Source organism: Oryctolagus cuniculus, chromosome 8, assembly GCF_964237555.1.
Source record: "Oryctolagus cuniculus chromosome 8, mOryCun1.1, whole genome shotgun sequence".
In the NCBI taxonomy this organism is placed as follows: Eukaryota; Metazoa; Chordata; class Mammalia; order Lagomorpha; family Leporidae; genus Oryctolagus; species Oryctolagus cuniculus.
In genome coordinates, this window is record NC_091439.1 from 44503004 (window position 1) to 44521745 (window position 18742).

Here is an 18742-nt window from a genome sequence, read left to right on the forward strand (position 1 = left end):
TAGCTATTCGAGGTCTCTTGTGCCTCCATAGAAATTTCAGCACCAATTTTTCCAGATCTGAGAAGAAGGTCTTCGGTATCTTGATTGGTATTGCATTGAATTTATAAATTGCTTTTGGGAGAATGGACATTTTGATGATATTGATTCTTCCAATCCATGAGCATGGAAGATTTTTCCATTTCTTGGTATCCTCTTCTATTTCTTTCTTTAAGGTTTTGTAATTTTCATCGTAGAGATCTTGAACGTCCTTGGTTAAGTTTATTCCAAGGTATTTGATTGTTTTTGTAGCTATTGTGAATGGGATTGATCTTAGAAGTTCTTCCTCAGCCATGGCATTGTCTGTGTATACAAAGGCTGTTGATTTTTGTGCATTGATTTTATACCCTGCTACTTTGCCAAAATCTTCTATGAGTTCCAATAGTCTCTTAGTAGAGTTCTTTGGGTCCCCTAAATAAAGAATCATGTCATCTGCAAAGAGGGATAGTTTGAGTTCTTCCTTCCCAATTTGTATCCCTTTAATTTCTTTCTCTTGCCTAATAGCTCTGGCTAGAACCTCCAGAACTATATTGAATAGCAGTGGTGAGAGTGGACATCCCTGTCTGGTACCAGATCTCAGTGGAAATGCTTCCAACTTTTCCCCATTCAATAGGATGTTGGCTGTGGGTTTTTCATAGATTGCTTTGATTGTATTGAGGAATGTTCCTTCCATACCCAGTTTGCTTAGAGTTTTCATCATGAACGGGTGTTGTGTTTTATCAAATGCTTTCTCGGCATCTATTGAGATAATCATATGGTTTTTCTTCTGCAGTCTGTTAATGTGGTGTATCACATTGATTGTCTTGCGCACATTAAACCATCCCTGCATACCAGGGATAAATCCCACTTGGTCTGGGTGGATGATCTTTCTGATGTGTTGTTGCATTCTATTGGCGAGAATTTTATTGAGGATTTTTGCATCTATGTTCATCAGGGATATTGGTCTGTAATTCTCTTTCAGTGCTGCATCTTTTTCCGGCTTAGGAATTAAGGTGATGCTGGCTTCATAGAAAGAATTTGGGAGGATTCCCTCTTCTTCGATTGCTCTGAATAGTTTGAGAAGAATTGGAGTTAGTTCTTCTTTAAATGTCTGGTAGAATTCAGCAGTGAATCCATCTGGTCCTGGGCTTTTCTTTGTTGGGAGGGCCTTTATTACTGTTTCAATTTCCGTCTCAGTTATGGGTCTGTTTAGGTTTTCGATGTCTTCCTGGTTCAATTTAGGTAGGTTGCATGTGTCCAGGAATCTATCCATTTCTGATAGGTTTCCCTGTTTGCTGGCATACAAGTCCTTGTAGTAATTTCTGATGATTCTTTTTATTTCTGTGGTGTCTGTTGTTACATTTCCTTTTTCATCTCTGATTTTATTGATTTGGGTCTTTTCTCTTCTTTTTTTAGTTAGTTGGGCCAATGGGGTGTCAATTTTGTTTATTTTTTCAAAAAACCAGCTCCTCGTTTGGCTGATTTTTTGGAATGTTTTTCTTGATTCAATCCTGTTGATTTCTTCTCTGATTTTAATTATTTCTCTTCTCCTACTAGATTTGGGTCTGGTTTGCTGTAGGTTTTCTAGATCCTTGAGGTGAATAGAAAGCTCATCTATTTGGTGCCTTTCCAATTTCTTGATGTAGGCACCTATTGATATAAACTTTCCTCTTAACACTGCTTTTGCTGCGTTCCATAAGTTTTGGTATGTTGTGCTGTTATCCTCATTTACTTCCAGAAAGTTTTTGATTTCTCTTTTGACTTCTTCTATGACCCACTGTTCATTCAGGAGCATGTTGTTCAATCTCCATGTGTTTGCAAATGCTCTAGGGATTCCTGAGTTGCTAATTTCCAACTTCATTCCTTTATGGTCTGAGAAGCTGCATGGTATGATTCTAATTCTTTTGAATTTGCTGAGACTTGCTTTTTGGCCTAGTATGTGGTCAATCCTAGAGAAGGTTCCATGTACTGCTGAGAAGAATGTAAAATCTTTAGCTGTAGGATTGAAAGTTCTGTACATATCTGTTAGATCCATTTGGGCTGTAGTGTCGTTTAAATCTACTGTATCCTTGTTGATCTTCTGTCCTATTGATCTGTCTATTTCTGAGAGTGGAGTATTGAAGTCCCCCAGTACTATTGTATTGGGGTCTAAGTCTCCCTTTAAGTCCGTTAACAAGTCTTTTAGATAAACCGGTGCCCTGTAGTTAGGGGCATATACATTGATAATTGTTATATCTTCCTGTTGAATTGATCCCTTAAGCATTATGTAGTGTCCCTCTTTGTCTCTCTTAACGGTTTTTGTGGTAAAGTTTATGGTGTCTGATATTAAGATGGCTACGCCTGCTCTTTTTTCATTTCTGTTGGCATGGTATAACTTTTTCCAGCCTTTCACTTTCAGTCTGTATGGATCTTTGTTGGAAAGATGTGTTTCTTGTAAGCAGCAAATAGATGGGTTTTGTTTTTTAACCCAATCAGCCAAACGGTGTCTTTTAACTGGACAGTTCAGGCCATTCACGTTCAATGTGACTAATGATAAGTGGTAACTTTGCCCTGCCATTTGCCAAAGATAAGTTCTAATATATGCTTTGAATTCCCTGTGATCTTTTGCTGTGAGCTTTCCTTCCTTGGTTTCCTTCCTTTACCTTCTTTCATATTGATGACCGTGTTTCTGTGTTTCTGTGTGTAACACATCTTTAAGCATCTTTTGCAGGGCTGGACGAGTGGCAACAAATTCTTTCAGTTTCTGTTTGTTATGAAAAGTCTTTATTTCACCTTCATTCACAAATGATAGCTTTGCAGGATATAATATTCTGGGCTGGCAGTTGTTCTCTCTTAGTACGTGGACTATATCTCTCCATTCCCTCCTAGCTTGTAGAGTTTCTGATGAGAAGTCAGCTGTGAGTCTGATTGGAGATCCTCTGAGTGTAATCTGACGTTTCTCTCTTGCACATTTTAGGATCTTTTCTTTATGTTTCACTGTGGAGAGTTTAATTACAACGTGTCGTGGTGAGGATCTCTTTTGGTCGTGTTTATTAGGGGTTCTGTGAGCTTCCTGTACTAGGATTTCTCTGTCCTTCTCCAAACCTGGGAAATTTTCTGCTAATATCTCACTAAAAAGGCCTTCTAATCCTTTCTCCCTCTCCATGCCTTCAGGAACTCCTAGAACCCGAATGTTGGGTTTTTTAATAGTATCCTGAAGATTCCCGACAATATGTTTTAGATTTCTAATTTCCTCTTCTTTTCTTTGGTCTGACTGTATCCTTTCCTGTTCTCTGTCTTCTAAGTCCGATATTCTCTCTTCTGCTTCTCCCATTCTTTGTAAGGCTCTCTATTGTGTTTTTCATTTGATCTATTGAATTCTTCACTTCAGTCACTATCCCAGTTTCCTGTTGTACTAGTTGTTTCGTTTCATTTTGATTCCTCCTTAATATTTCATTTTCACGAGAGAGATTTTCTATCTTGTCCATTAAGGATTTCTGTAGTTCAAGAATTTGTTTTTGAGAACTTCTTAATGTTCTTATCAATTTTTTGAGATCTGCTTCTTGCATTTTTTCTATGTCATCATCCTCATAATCTTGAATTGGGGTGTCTTTTTCATTTGAGGGCTTCATGGTGACTTCCTTGTTTTTATTACCTTGGTTTTTGCGTTTGTTATTTGTCATATTGAAGATATTTGGTTTCTTCACTGTGGTGCTTTTTCTTGTTATACTATGACTCTAGATTAAGTGGACTATCTGTTTTTGATGGAGCCTTAGGGCTTGAGATGGGTGTGGACTGAGAGCTCTGTTTGGTGTGCCAAAGGTAACACTCCCAGGTTGGGCCTGGTAAACCTCTCTCTCTCTCTCTCTTTTTTTTTGATTCAAAAGGGAAGTTATTCTGCCCAGCTGAACGAAGTTGGAGGTAGTTAGCAGGCAAATGATATACCCACAGGAGCCAGAGATCGGAAGCTCTTTCCCAAGGACCACACAGGGAATCTGTTCGGCCCTCGGAGTGGGCTCAAATTCTCCTTCAGTCTCCCACTGGGTTGCCAAAGTTACGGAATTGTAGCGTCTCTGGAGAGTGCTCACGTGAATTCCGTGAGTTCTCTCCCCCACCGTCTCTTTTTTCACAGTCTCAGTTCAGTAGCACCACAAATTTACTAGGTCCTAATCTCCTGTTAATTCGCCCCGCCCAGAGTCAGGTTTTTCTGCTAGGCTCAGGGCCGGTGCAGACCTGAGGTCGCTCTGCTTATGACGTATGTCCAAGATGGTGCCTGCTCTTTGTCTTGCTCGCCCTTGAGAGGTGAGCGGAGAGAGAGAAACCCGTGTCCGTACCAGTCACCTTTTTTTTTTCCCTCTCTCTCTCTTCCAGTTAGCTTGGTGAAGTCCCCCCCGCCCCGGGGGTCGTTCCCTCTAGTCTCCTCTCTCCGCTTGCCTGCCGGTGTCTCGGGTTATTGAGGTTCGGCTCACCTCGCGTTCCAGCGCTGGTGTGTTGAGTCTGCCGCTGGTGTCCTGAACTGTGGGCTCCCACGCTGTCCACGCAGGTCCGCTCCCCTTCCAGCGCCGATGTGTGGACTCAGAGCCCTGGACGTCCCAAGTCTCTCCACTGTTGTCTGTGCGGCACGCACTCCCCTTCGAGCACTTGCGCGCAGACCCTGCAGCTTGCGCAGCTCGGTCGCAGTATATTTTTTGATGAGAAGGTGATCCCTCCAAGGATGAATCTTGAGTAGTCATAGCTTTTAATAAAACATCCTAAATGGGGGCTGGCATTGTGGTACAGCAGGTAAAGCTGCTGCCTGTAGTGCCGTATGAGTACCAGCATCCCATATGGGTACCAGTTCATGTCCTGGCTGCTCTATTTCTGATCCAACTCCCTCCTAATGTGCCTGGGATAACAGCAGAAAATGGCCCAAGTCCTTGGGCCCCTTCAACCACATATATGACCTATATTAAGCTCCTGGTCCCTGGCTGAATTCAGCCTGGTCTAAGACTAGCTGTTGCAGCTATTTGGAGAGTGAACCAGCAGATTAAAGATTCTCTCTCTCTCTTTCTCTCTCTCTCTCTCTTCCCCCTTCTCTCTTTCTCTCTCCATCCCTTAATCCCTCCCTTCCTCCTTTTGTGTAATTCCAATTTCAAATAAATAAATCTTTTTTTTTTTTTTAAATAACCTAACTGGTCGCCAGTGCTCTGGCAAAGTAGGCTAAGCCTCTGTCTTCAGAACCAGCATTCCATATGGGTGCTGGTTCATGTCCTGATTGCTCCTCTTTCCATCCAGCTCTCTGTTGATGGCCTTGGAAAGCCTGGAAGATGGCCTAAGTGCTTGGGCCCCTGCATACCTGTGGAAGACCTGGAAGAAGTTCCTGGCTCCTGGATTTGGATCAGCTCAGCTCTGGCTATTACAGCCATTTGGGGAGTGAACCAGTGGATGGGAGACCTTTCTCTCTGTCTCTTCCTTTCTTTGTAACTCTACCTCTCAAATAAACAATAAATAAAACCTTAAAAAATTGTAACTGGTACAATCACTGTTCATTTCCTATTTTTCTCTTATTTTGCTTCCACAACTATCAGATTTGAATCTTAACATCTTTTATTAATTGCATCTTTCCAATCAAATTTCCCAGTATCATTTGCCCTGCTTCCTTTGTACAAGAAAACAAAGTTCCAAGAAGATCCTTTCATTGGTCTAATTTTCTATGTTGTGGAGTCTCATTTTATGCAGGGTGTAGGTTCTGAAATCAATTAAGAAGTTATTAATATTTTATAATTAAAATTTCTCCTGATTGTTCTTCCTTATTTGAACACTGGATGAAGGAATTGGTTTGTTTATGGGCCATAAAAAGTAGTGGTCTTTATTTTTAAAATTTATTGCCTTTTCTTGAGTTTTCTCATTTTTTTCATGTGGCTGAATGAGTGTGGTTTAATTAGTATATGTGAAACATTTATATTTAAAAATTCTAAGGATGGGGCTCCATTATAGTACAGTGGGTTGAGCAGTCACTTGCAACACCAGCATCCCCTCTCAGAGTGCCAGTTGAAGTGCTGGCTGATCCCATCCAGCTTACTGTCAATGTGCCAGGGAAAGCAGTGGAAGATGGCCCATGTGCTTGTGTCCCTGCCATCTACGTCGATTACCCTCATGGAATTCTAGGCTCCTGGCTTCAGCTTGGCTCAGCCCTGGCTGTTGTGGCCATTTGGGGAGTGAACGAGCAGATGGAAGATATCGTCCCACTGCCCACCCATAGTTCTGCCTTTCAAATAAACAAGCAAACAAATAAATAAATAAAACTTTAAAAAGAAGTATATGAATCTAGAAATGACCTTCTACCCCTTCTTTTTGCAAATTTGTTTCCCAATTTTAGTTCCTGGAACTAAGCTCATTGCGTGTGTTGGAGGTCTCCAAGACCATCCCCCCATTCAGAGATGCCCTAGAAGGCCACATGAGGTCTCAGCATCTCACTGTGCATATGGCTAAGATTTATTACAGTGATGGAATAAGGATGTCCAGGCAGGTCATTATGGTGTAGGTGGAATCTGGAGGCACCTAAAACTCTCACACTTCCATGATTGGTCACACAGCACACTCTTTGCCCATTAGGGAAAATGCAGCCACACATATGGGATGTGCTTGTAGAAGGCAGCTCATTAGAGATTTAACATCCAAGACTTTATTGGGAGGTAGCAGTCACCTTCTGCCTAGCGTGTAACAAAATTCTTGGCTTCTAGAAAGAAGGCAGGTATTCAGCAGAAACCACATTGTTTGTACCAACAGTCTAGGCCAGTAAACCACCTTATCCGTTAGCTATTGACAAGGGCCACTTGGAGAGCCAAAGCCCCACTTGCCATCCAAGGGCCAGTCTTACAAGCAAATATTGCTGAGGTTGATGTCTCAGACCCAGTAGATTCACTCTTGTGGCACATACTCTCTACCAGAGGATTTTCATGGTGCACCCTGCTCTGCCCTGCTCTGATGTTTGCTTTTCACCAGGTCCATCTTAAGGACTTGGTACTGTATGTTGCTTTACACCCGTGTGTACTGTTTTTGAAATGGCTGAAGTTCACTTTCCTGCCTACTTTATAACAATCCATTGCTTTGTGAGTTGTTTTTATAAAGAGTGTTTTTGTGTCCTTATTAATAACTGAAAATGTCAATTGAATATATGTTCTAAGATTCCATCTGTAGCTTTTCAGAGCACCTTAAAAAAATAATCAATAAGGAAATGCACAACAAATATGCACAGTAAATACTGTTTACTGACAAGTAGTGTTATATTTTAGATTGTACATAGCTATGATTCTTGGCTAATTATGAGAATTATCTTAGCAATGGAGGATAGCTTTAGGTGCATTCTTATTCAAAGATCACTGATTTTTTTCTGTTTTTAGTTTTTACATATTTGAAGATGTAAATAATGAGAATATAGTTAGACTTAAAAGGATTGTGTGTGTGGATTCAATTTTAATAGCTATTGAAAATAATGAATTTAGGAAAATCTGAGAAAACATTAACCATGGGAGTGGAATTTGGGTTAAGAGAACAGGATCGAAGGAGACTTTTTTTTTCCTTGCAGACTACGTGTTGCTCTTTGTTACTCATTGTCTCCTTAACTTTTGCACAGAAGTTTTTGAATACAGAGCATTGTCTTTTAAAAACACCATCATGCCATGATCTCTGGAACTTGGAGTTATTGCCTTTTTTTTATGTGACTGCCAACTCTTTCAAGTGATTTGACATCTGATTATTAGGGTTTTGCCTCCAAAAGTTGCCTCTTACTATTTGGGACATTTTGTGTGTGGATTTGAAATGTGCCCATAGAGAAAATCTTCCCCCAAAAGCTGACTACAAGGCTGTAAGTCTGTGTAAACCTCAAACCTATGTTAAAAAATTGAATAACACAGGACCTTGCAAAACGATGGCTGGTTTTAAAGTTTTGTGAGTCATTGCTGATGGATGCTGCCAAGCTGTCAACACACAGACTCTAATGCAGTTTTCCAATTCCTTGGTGAAATAACACTTTACTTACTGAGAAGTTCTCCATGTTACCATATTGAATTAAAAAGTAGGCCAAAATGCACAGGTGGCTAAAACAGTGGTGGCAGCATCCATGTACAAAACCTGCATATTCTGTACAGAAAACTTTAAAACAGTTGGCACAATAAGGTAATATCAGCGAAAATCAGTGTACTCATTATGCAATCCAAAACTGGAGTGTCCAAAAATGCCAATGAAGTCCGAGTGGTTGGACATGTGTGTAAAACTGGCAAGGAACAATGAATTTGCTGTTAAGGTACTTTCATAAGTGAACTGTGAAAAAGATGCATTTTTTGCAGTTTATATGAGTGGTTTCATTTTTTTTTTAATCCAGTTTATAAGTACTTTGAAAGCACATAGAGTACTTTCAGATGCCTCATTACTCCTAATAAAATATTTTGCTCTTTTGAAAGAAGACAGTGGCAATTAAAAGTGAACACATTTGGTGAGCTTTTAGTGAATAAAATATTTATTGGTACCATGATGAATAAAAGGCTTCTATCTTTGGGTGTTCAGTTGCCCAAGTATAGGATTTGCTGTGTTGCATCAACCAATGAATTTCCTCAGGTAAGTTTGTCTTTGTGTGTCTTTGGCAGTCTCATGAAACCATCCTTAAAACAGGTTAATTAATTATAACTGTGACTTTAGCTAAATGTGAGATACGGCAACCAAAACAGACAGAAATACAAAAAGCAACTTAATCTGCTGGATCACTCCTCTTATGACCACAATGGCTGGAAGTGGGCTGGGGCCAGATCAAGGAGCAGGGAACTCAATCCAGATCTGTCACTTGGGTGGCAGGAACCCAGTTATTTGAGCATCTCTGCTGCCTTCCAGGGTCTGCATTAGCAGAAAGATGGAGTTTGGAGATGGAACCAGGAACAACCCAGGCGCTCTGATGTGGGACACACCAAGTGCCTGCTCTGCTTTGGCGATTTTTAGATTGCAGCAATGGCAATGGTGCACAGGTCATGTATGCTGTGATCTGTATAATATATAAAATCCTATATGCTGTGTTCTCTTCCATGTTAAGAGAATTTGGATAAACTAGTGTGTCCAGAAGAGGGTAGAGGAGATGTAAAATCACATTGGACAAGCAAGGTGGTGCTCATCTTATGAGAAGGGAAAACAGAGAGAAGAAGGATTTCTGCTTTCAGAAATTTGAAGGCTGTATGTGGAAGAGAAGTGAACACTGCTTGAAAGGGCAGTACTGGTGTTGATTTCGTGGGTCATGGAGCGGCACCTTTCAGTGTGCATAAAGGAGTGTCACTGCCACAAAATGACATCTGGATGTGCTGCTGTCTTTCAGTAGTGGCATCACTCTTATTTCCAGTGTTCAAGCAGAATTAATATGAATATATGTTTGAATTTGAAGCCTGCAGTAGTGTTAGGATATCCTTCATGTTTGTTTCTTCAAAGAGCTAACGTGGAAAATGATCCCTGTGGTCCTGGCTGAACCATTCGAAGCAGAGTGTTTGTCTTAAGGTGTCTGCTGGCCATGGTGGGCCATCTCCTCATTTTGTTAATCTCTTGTGATTGCAGAATGCCACTGGTGGGAGAGCTATCCTCAATCTCACTATGTATGATGCTGTGCAGTTTCGAGGAGGTCACAGGGTGGAGACTAACAATCCCATTTTAGAGGTCAGGAGGCCACTACACAGCTCAGTGACACGAAGTGACTCACCCAAGGTGATACAGTGAGCTGCTTGGATACACCTGGGGCTTTGAATCCTAGTCTAGCATTTTTCCCACTCCAGAGTGCTTTTCTGAGCTTCCTTTCAGCTTGAAATGTTTAGGGCACTAAAATTTGTAACAAAAAAGAAACTTAATTTTTCTTGTCAATCTTTTTAGGTATTGACTTTGTGCATATTATATTCTGGATGTTAATTCAATAGACATGGCTCTTTAAGAGCTGTGTTTTTGTCTGTATGCTTTCCCCTAGTATGGAATATCAGATGGTGATTGGTGGGGTGAGGGATTGGGAGGGAGTTATGAGTAGATAAGCTACATTGGGGTTTGTGTGTGTGTGTGTGCGTGTGTGCAGATCCCTTTGAAAAATTAATGGAAAGAAAACCCCATGCCCTTTGCTTGGAAGTTATAAATCACTAGTTTCCTAGTGATGATTTTTGCTGATTTCTGAAAATGTGTCTCTCTTTGGTTTAAATTTGACAGCACTGTGCTGCCAGAGTTGATTACTCTCCTTGAACACACTTGTTTTTTGTTCTCCTGAAGATATCCTGAAGTCTGGTTAATTAAGCACTGAAGGCAAAGCATATAGCCGTATGCAGTTAAAAGCAATTGCAGAAAATGCCAGTCATTTAAATACAAAAATATGATGACATGTTATATTGTAAAAATCTCCATACTCTCAACATTATCTTAAAACTACCTCTTTGAAGAGACTTGTTGAAAGACAGAAAGTGAAACATTTTATTTAATAAATAAACCATACAACATAACATATTGTAATTTCTAATTAAGGACATTATTGCTACCTTTTGTGAGCTGATTATGGCTTACTACTCTTCCTTTTCACCCAAATTCTATCTCAGTTGCATTTGATCACTAACTGAGGACAAGTCTGAGTAGCTTTGCCCTTGGAACACTGATGACTTCTATGTAGTAAGTAAAAAAAAAATCCCTCAAGGATTTATAATAATTGAAGAATAACAGAGTAAGAAAATAGAGTAAGATTGTAGACTCCTGTCCTTTAAAAATCAGTTATCCAGATAATAAATGAGCTTTTCTGTCTATAGCAAAGGAAATACTTAAATTTGGGAAAGAAAATTTTAATAGACTGCTTATTTCCAATACTTCACTTACGTGTTATGGTTTTTCCTAATGAAGCTGGATGTTTCTGTGATTTCCTTGGTCTGTCCTGGGGTGGAAGACAAAAACAACAGTGACTTAGACTCGTTCTAATCTTTAGCTTTGAAAAAGATACAGATTTGTAGGGGCTTACGTTGTGGCAAAGCAGGTTAAGCCTGGGAAGCTGGCATTACCAATTTGAATCCCAGCTGTTCCACTTCCAATCCAGCTCCAAGCTACTGTGCTGGGAAAGCAGCAGAGGGTGGTCCAAGTACCTGGGTCCCTGCACCCAGAAGAAGCTCCTAGCTCCTGGCTTTGAGCTGACCCAGCCATTTGCAGCCATTTGGAGAGTGAACCAGTGGATGGAAAAATGTGTGTGTGTGTATGTGTGTGTTTGTGTGTGTATCTCTTACTCTCTCTGTAATTCTACCTTTCAAATAAATAAAAAATAAATCTTTTAAAAAAGTTGCAGATCTCTGGTTGCAAAGACCAGCACATTCTTACTCATACATACTTGAAAAGTGATGTTGGCAGCATTTGACAGAGGTCAGAATGTGCCAGGTCCCTACGTAGGCAGGAATAATTTTCATTTAATGTAAAGTAGCGAAGTTCTAGAGATATGAACAACTGTACTGAAGCATGAAGTTTTCATTTTTACATGAGGGTTTCTTTCCCTTTCCTACTTTAGCTAATTTTTGCATAACTTTCATAAGGAAGCCTGTGCATGTGAAACAAGTTTTGGTATTGAGATGGTTTTTACTATGAAAACGTTGACTTCGTTACAGGCTGCAGATATACAGAAAGTGATCCTAAGTAAGGACAGTAACCAACATATTTCATTTCCTTGGACATTCCAATAAAAGAAGATGGTCTTTGAGAGACTAGTTTTGGCAGGCAAAAATATGCATGTTGCCTAGGAAGGGTTACTAAGATGTGGGAACATGGAGCTGAGAGGAATTTTGTCTTTTCATTAGATTTTAAAAATGTTTGAAGTATTACCTCAGAGTTCCATATCAAATTAAAACAGATAAAATAGCCACCTGTCTGGAATTGTTTTGCTGGCAAGAGGAAGGATGAATCCAGTTATCATTGGATGTCTCTTTTAGATGATCATCAGCCAGGAGAGTACTGTGTTGAAGTTAGGAAGATGAGTTCTATGAGCAGGTTGTCTAACAGCTTTAGGAAAGTGATAGTGAAACTAGGAAATGACCTGCCACTGGAAAACTGGAGAAGACAGGCCACTGGGAGCAAAGATTGTGTAGGAACTGAACCATTGTTGGGTAAGGGTACTTGGAAGAAAATGGCCAGTGACTGTTAATGGACCAAAACATTATTTCCAATGTGAGTATGTTTGCAACATACAGCTTACTGCTGACTGTGACAGTGTTATTATGAAGATAGAATAGTAAATCAGTATGTCGGAATTTACTTGCATTGAAAGTGCTGCATTTCAGAAGAATTTTCCTATAAAGTTAAATGGTACATTTCTTTTTATATGGAATATTATGTGAGAAGGTTAGAGATAGCTAGAATGTGTATGTATCTAATGGACTGAAAAAGGAAAATGAGTTCCCAAGACTAACTGAACATGGTTGGAGCCAATAAGGCCTCAGAAAAAAGCTGAAATACATAAAGAACAAACAATACCCCTGGTAAAATCTCATATGCACTTAATAAGTCACAGAGAAACCTTTGTTAAATTTCACATCTTTGAAGAAAGAATTCCAAATGACAAACACATCTGATACAGATTCTTCTTAATATCCAATTACAAGTGTAGACTAAGAAGGGCCAGAAATTGAGTAGTACTACCCTCTCAAACTGAAGCACGCATGGATAAACCCATTGGTGTTTTCCTATCTGAAGCGAATCGGGTTGTGTGGAGTTTTGCAAGAGTTGTAGCTTTACATTTCTGTTCTGAGAAAACTTTGCCTTCAAGAATCTAACGAACTGCTGCTTACTGAGGCTTCCTTTAGCTGTTTGTCAGTGTAAACAGTTTTGTTACCTACAGATGTGCAGGTTCCTGAGGGGAAACATTTTTTTTTTTTACAATTCTTTAGAAGTTTATCTACTCTCAGTGGGGTGTGCAGTGTCACTAGGGTGATTTTTTTTTAAATTTTTTTTTTAATATTTTGGTCTTCAGAACCTCAGGCATGGTTCTGAGTCTGGGGGAAGTAGTGAGGCATTTTTCAGGCGCCTCCCAAAGTAGATCTTTGTGGTGAGTTCATTATTTAGTGAGAAGTGTTACAAATGCCCATACTTTACACCTGAACTTATGTGAATTTTTATAGTTCTGCATTCCTCATTTTGCAATTACAATATTGAAAATTAAACTCCTGCTTGCTCATGAACATCTGCCATTTCATTGGAGAGATTTTAAAAGAGTTGTTGTGGATCGTCGGGCATTTAAGAAAACGGATTGTTTGGGCGGCATACAGCATATTAAACAGTAGGAGCAGGCTAACTGTATTTTTTTCCTGGATAATGCGAGGCCTTTGAAATACCAGTTTTTGCAGTGTATGTATTAGATGTTTTCATAACAGAGTTTTGTCTAAAAATAACTATATACACTCAAAGTTCAAATGGCTTCCGGAGCTGGGTGTCGGTGCAGGATCTGGTGTCTGCCACTCAGTCTTGCCATTTTCTTTGTTGCTCCTTCTGATCCAACCTTGTGACCTCTTTATTGTTTTTGCAACAGATCTAATTTGTTTCCAAGTACAGTGCCTTTCTGCCTGCCCTTTGCTTGCCACTGCATTGTGTCTTCCTGAGAACAGTCTTTCCCCAGCCCTCTACTGACCTGTCCCTTCCTTTCTTTCAGAATTCTGCTTGGGTCTCTTCCAGGAGGCTTTCCTTGACCACTCCATTGAATATAGTTCTTCATGCTTTAGTATTTTTTCTTTTGTTTTGCTATAGTTGTCTTCATAACACTCATCTTTACCTGAAGTAGTATTCTGTGTTTGTTTACTTTTAAGTGCTGTGAGGCTAGGGGCTATATCTACCTTGTTCTTTGAGATAATTTCAGTGTTTTAAGCAGTTACATAGTCAGTGTTTGTTGAATGCATGAATGTTATCCAAATGTATCATGAAGTATGTTTATCTTATTATAAATAAGTCTAACTTATTAGACTGTTGTCATTTATCTTATAAAATAAAATTTGGAAATGTAGAGTTTACTTTTCCCATCCAAAGTCTGCAAAGGTGAATTTTCAGTCTTCATATATGTTACTTAGTAATGAATGTCTGGAGTGTTAATCCCACATTCCTGGCCCTCGTTTTCTGAATTTCAAATGAATGTGAACAAGAGAGTTGAAGGACAGGTGCCTAGTAACCAACAATGTAGGAGTTTATTAGAAACTAGATTCTATATCAGTTATATTAGAAAATGTTCGATAGACTGCTTGCTCCATTGTCAGTTACCTCCGCTCTCTGGTAGAACATAGAATAGATCTGACCAGCAAGGGCTTATGGCGTGAGACGAAAAAACAGGAGACCACTTTGCTACACAGCGATCCATGTGTGCAAACCAAGAAGAGACAAAATGAAACTTGTTTTGTTCGTCTACTAGTAAAGAATATGAAACTGTGTCTCATTGGATGTCACGTTTTCACTGGTTCGATTAGCAAGTTCTCCTGTTATGGATATGATTCAATAAGCAGATAGAGAGAGAAATTGAAGGTATTGCTGCAGCTGCACACTGCCCCCCCCACTACCAAAATTGGGAACCAACAATATTATCCTCTTCCTTGATGAAGAGGGGAAATATTGCATTTATCATTATACCCTGAACAATTGGGATTGTAACACACACATGTATAATGATTTTGACTAGAAAATGGCTGTTAACACAGTATGTTTCTGAGAGTTGATTGCAATATGCATCATCTAGACATCTGCCAAGTGGAAGACTCTGTTTGTTCCTGTGTTTAAGGGAAGAGCACATGTTAACCCAGCATCTGTTCGATAACTGTCATTAGAGAATTGTGTACTTGTGAAAGAAAACATCGTGACCTCCCCTTGGTCTGTTCCGTATGGCTCATATTGACTTCATGTGTAAACTCAGGAGCCTTTTACATTTCAGGTTCGCGGGAGTAAGGGAGAGGTTCTATACATTTTGGATGCTACTAACCCACGACACTCCAACTGGCTTCGCTTCGTTCATGAGGCACCGTCTCAAGAGCAGAAGAACTTGGCTGCCATTCAAGTGAGCTTCTTTGCTTCTTATTTGTACTGTGCATTGTGAGAGGAATGAATTAATTTATAACTCTACTCCCTGTTTTAAATTTATTTCCCAGTGATCTGCTTCAGATAACTGTAACTAACTCATAAAAGCAAAGAAATCTCATCCAATCAGTATATGCAGGAAAGGGCAAGCCTAGCCATAAAGTAACACCAGATCACTCACTTTATGAGAATTCTTGTGGGAAAGAATTATGCCTTTTGATATTGTCCTTGGCAGATCTTGCTTTTAAGTATGTTTATTTCATTCAGTGGATGTTTGTTGATAGCCTTTTTAGATAGTTTCTTTGAGTCATAGTACTGCACTCTGTATTACTGTTTGGGAAAGGAGGAGAAAGTTTGCTTCTGTAAATCCCCTATTAATAGACCTAGAGCCTCTTGAGGGTGGTGTGTCAGTGAGGGTTCTGCAGAGAAGCAGAACAAGTGTGTGTGGGGAAGTGGCTTATTACAAGAAATTCACTTATGTGATTATGGAAACTGCCAAGTCCCTGATCTGCAGAGCTGGTGTCCCATTTTGGGTCCAAAGACTTGAAGCTCAGGTAGAGCTTCAGGAAGAACTGAAGTCCCACTTTGATGCCATCAGGCAGCAAGTACAGATGTTCTAGTTAGAAGGCTGTGCCAAGGGATTTTGTTTTATTTAGTGGGGATAGAGGACAGGGAGGTCAGCCTTTTGTTCTCTTCAAGTCTTCACTGTTTGGATGAAGCCCCCTTAGATCATGAAGGGAAATCTGCTTCACCAAGTCACTGATTTAAATGTTAAAGAGAGGAAAGAGATGTGCAATTCGGGACATGCTCAAGCTGACTTACCTCAAACGGTAGAGTTAGAAACATACCAGGGGATTCCAATTCAATCCCATCAAGGTGGCATGTACCAATGCCATCTCACTAGTCCCGGTGATCAATTTCTGTTCACAATTGATCATAATGATAGGACTAAGAGCCAAAGGGAGCACATAAACAAGACTAGTGTCTGCAAATACTAGCTGATAGAATAAAAAAGGGAGAGAACAATCCAACATGGGAAGTGAGATACACAGCAGACCCATAGAATGGCAGATGTCCTGAACGGCACTCTGGCCTCAGAATCAGCCCTTAAGGCACCTTTCTCTGAAGAGAGGAGAGAACTTCCACTTTGACTATGACCTTGTCTAAATAAGATCGAAGTCAGCGAACTCAAGAGAATTCCATAGCCTTGGAAACTCATGACTAGAGCCTAGGGAGATTTCTGACGCCATAAACAAGAGTGTGAAATTGTTAAGTCAACAACAGGAGTCGTTGTGTACTTACCCCTCATGTGGGATCTCTGTCCTTAATGTGTTGTCCAATGTGAATTAATGATACAACTAGTACTCAAACAGTATTTTATACTTTATGTTCTTTGTGGGTGCAAACTGTTGAAATCTTTACTTATTATATACTAAATTAATCCTCTATATAAAGATAATTGAAAATGAATCTTGATGTGAATGGAATGGGAGAGGGAGCGGGATATGGGAGGGGTGCGCGTGGGAGGGAAGTTATGAGGGGGGGAAGCCATTGTAATCCATAAACTGTACTTTGGAAAATTATATTTACTAAGTAAAAGGTTTTTTTTTGAAAAAGGATTGCCTATTGAATCCTGAAATTTGCTTTAGCCAATATTTTATTTAGTTAGGTTCTTCATTGTTGTGTTTTAAAGGTTATTATTATTTTTTAAAATAAATCTTTTTATCACATCTGCTGCTGTGGTGTAGTGGGTTAACACTCTGGCCAGAAGCACCAGCATCCCACATGGGCGCTGGTTCGAGACCCGGCTGTTCCACTTCCAAGCCAGCTCTCTGCTATAGCCTGAGAAAGCAGTGGAAGATGGCCCAAGTCGTTGGGCCCCTGCACCCAAGTGGGAGACCCAGAAGAAGCTCTTGGCTCCTGGCTTTGGATCAGCACAACTCTGACCACTACAGCCAATTGGGGAGTGAACCATAGGATGGAAAATCTCTCTCTCTCTCTCTCTATCTGCCTCTCCTCTCTCTGTGTAACACTGACTTTCAAATAAATAATAAAGTAAATCTTTAAAAAATAAAAATCTTTTTATTTAAAGATTAATCTATTTGCAAGTCAAAGTTACACAGAGAGAGGGAAAGAAAGAGAGAGAGGGAGAGACAGAGAGAGAGACTGGAAAGAGAGAATCTTCCATTTACTGGTTTATTCCCCAGATGGCCACAAAGGCCGGGGCTGGGCCAGGCTGAAACCAGGAACCAAGAACTTCTTCTGGGTCTCCAGAAGTGAGTGGAGGGGCCCAAACATTTAGTCATCTTCCTCTGCTTTCCCAGACCATTAACAGGGAACTGGATCCGAAGTGAAGCAGCCAGGACTTGAACTGGTTCCCATATCGGATGCTGCAGTCACAGGCTGTGGTTTAACCCACTACACCAAGACGCTGGCCCCAAAGGTTATTATTTGAACTAGATTTTTTTCTCCTAATTCTTAAGTAATGATTTTAAGCTTTCCTCAAATTCCTTCAGTTTGAGACATTTCTTCCTACCACTGATTACATCTGTACAATCAATAGCTGTCTCCTTTTGCCAAAACTTTGAAGGTATTGTGTTCAGGTCTGAGTTTTGCCTCAGACTTCCTCAAGTCTCATTTTTAGGAGTTGCCCTAAACTGCACATGTTGCCTATAAAGCTCCCTTAATTAATGGAGAAGTGTATCATTAAGTGTTAATCTTGGTATCTTACCATCATGTTGGCTTCTCTGCTATGCTCTGTATTTTATCATACTGTATGCACTTACACATACTTCCGTTGTTTTTAGTGATCACATTTTCTAAGACTTACACAGTTTCCATGTTCTTCTGATACATTCAAGGCAGTACTCTTCTTCCTGTATTCAGCTGTGTTTCTTTCCTTGAAAGAAAAGAGGGATCTACAAATTTGGAAGAATTTTGGAAGAGGTATCTCAACTTTGGTTCTCCAAGATATGATTACTGACTGAATAAGGGGAAATAGAGGTGAGGGTGGGATTAGAATGGGTCTCATGTAACTAGAGGCTCTGCCAAATTTCACTCTTGAATTTGATTAGAATCTGTCCAGAGGCCACAGGGAGTGTTCTTTTGCAGCAGAAGCAGCAGCAGTAGCTCTCATATCTTTGAGCACTGTTCTGTCCTTTCTCAACAGGGGGGTTGAGTGTACTGTTGCGCTGTTTTTTGTTAAGGAACACATAGGGATCTTTATTAGCTCCCTTGAGGTAACATCTTTCTTACTGAACAGTAGCTGGACTAGAGGGTTGCTCAAGGTTCGAAATCACATCTGAGCTGGGGGCATATATCCTAATAGTTAGGTCACATGGCTGAAAGAGATGTTAGTCTTCTAATAGGATGATCTCCTGAGACGTGCATTCCCGAAATATTGATTTGGTAAGAGAAGATCACAATGTTTCCTGCATAGCATTAGGAATTACTTGCATTCCAAATTGCATCTGAAATTTGGGGTATTCAGGAAATTTTTTATTTGAGCTGTATGTCCCAGGAGTGGAGTAAATGAGAAACATTTGTGGCTCTGTGTCTTGCGTCGTGGAAAACGTCAATACTTGGTCCAATTTTTTTGGACAGGGGTTTAAGAATTTGAGGTCTGTTTTGGCAGATGATTGGAACTCCTTCTTAGAGACTTGATTATATTCCTAGTTTTGCAATTTATTTG

At 40.0% G+C, this 18742-nt stretch overlaps 1 protein-coding gene across 1 annotated transcript in view; it reads left to right on the forward strand.

Annotated features, from left to right (window-relative positions):
* Positions 1–18742, forward strand: part of PRDM5 (PR/SET domain 5) — a 256431-nt gene that overhangs the window by 77540 nt on the left and 160149 nt on the right. The window contains 1 exon segment of the mRNA XM_070047669.1: positions 14909–15031. Coding sequence (XP_069903770.1) covers positions 14909–15031 — 123 coding nt within the window.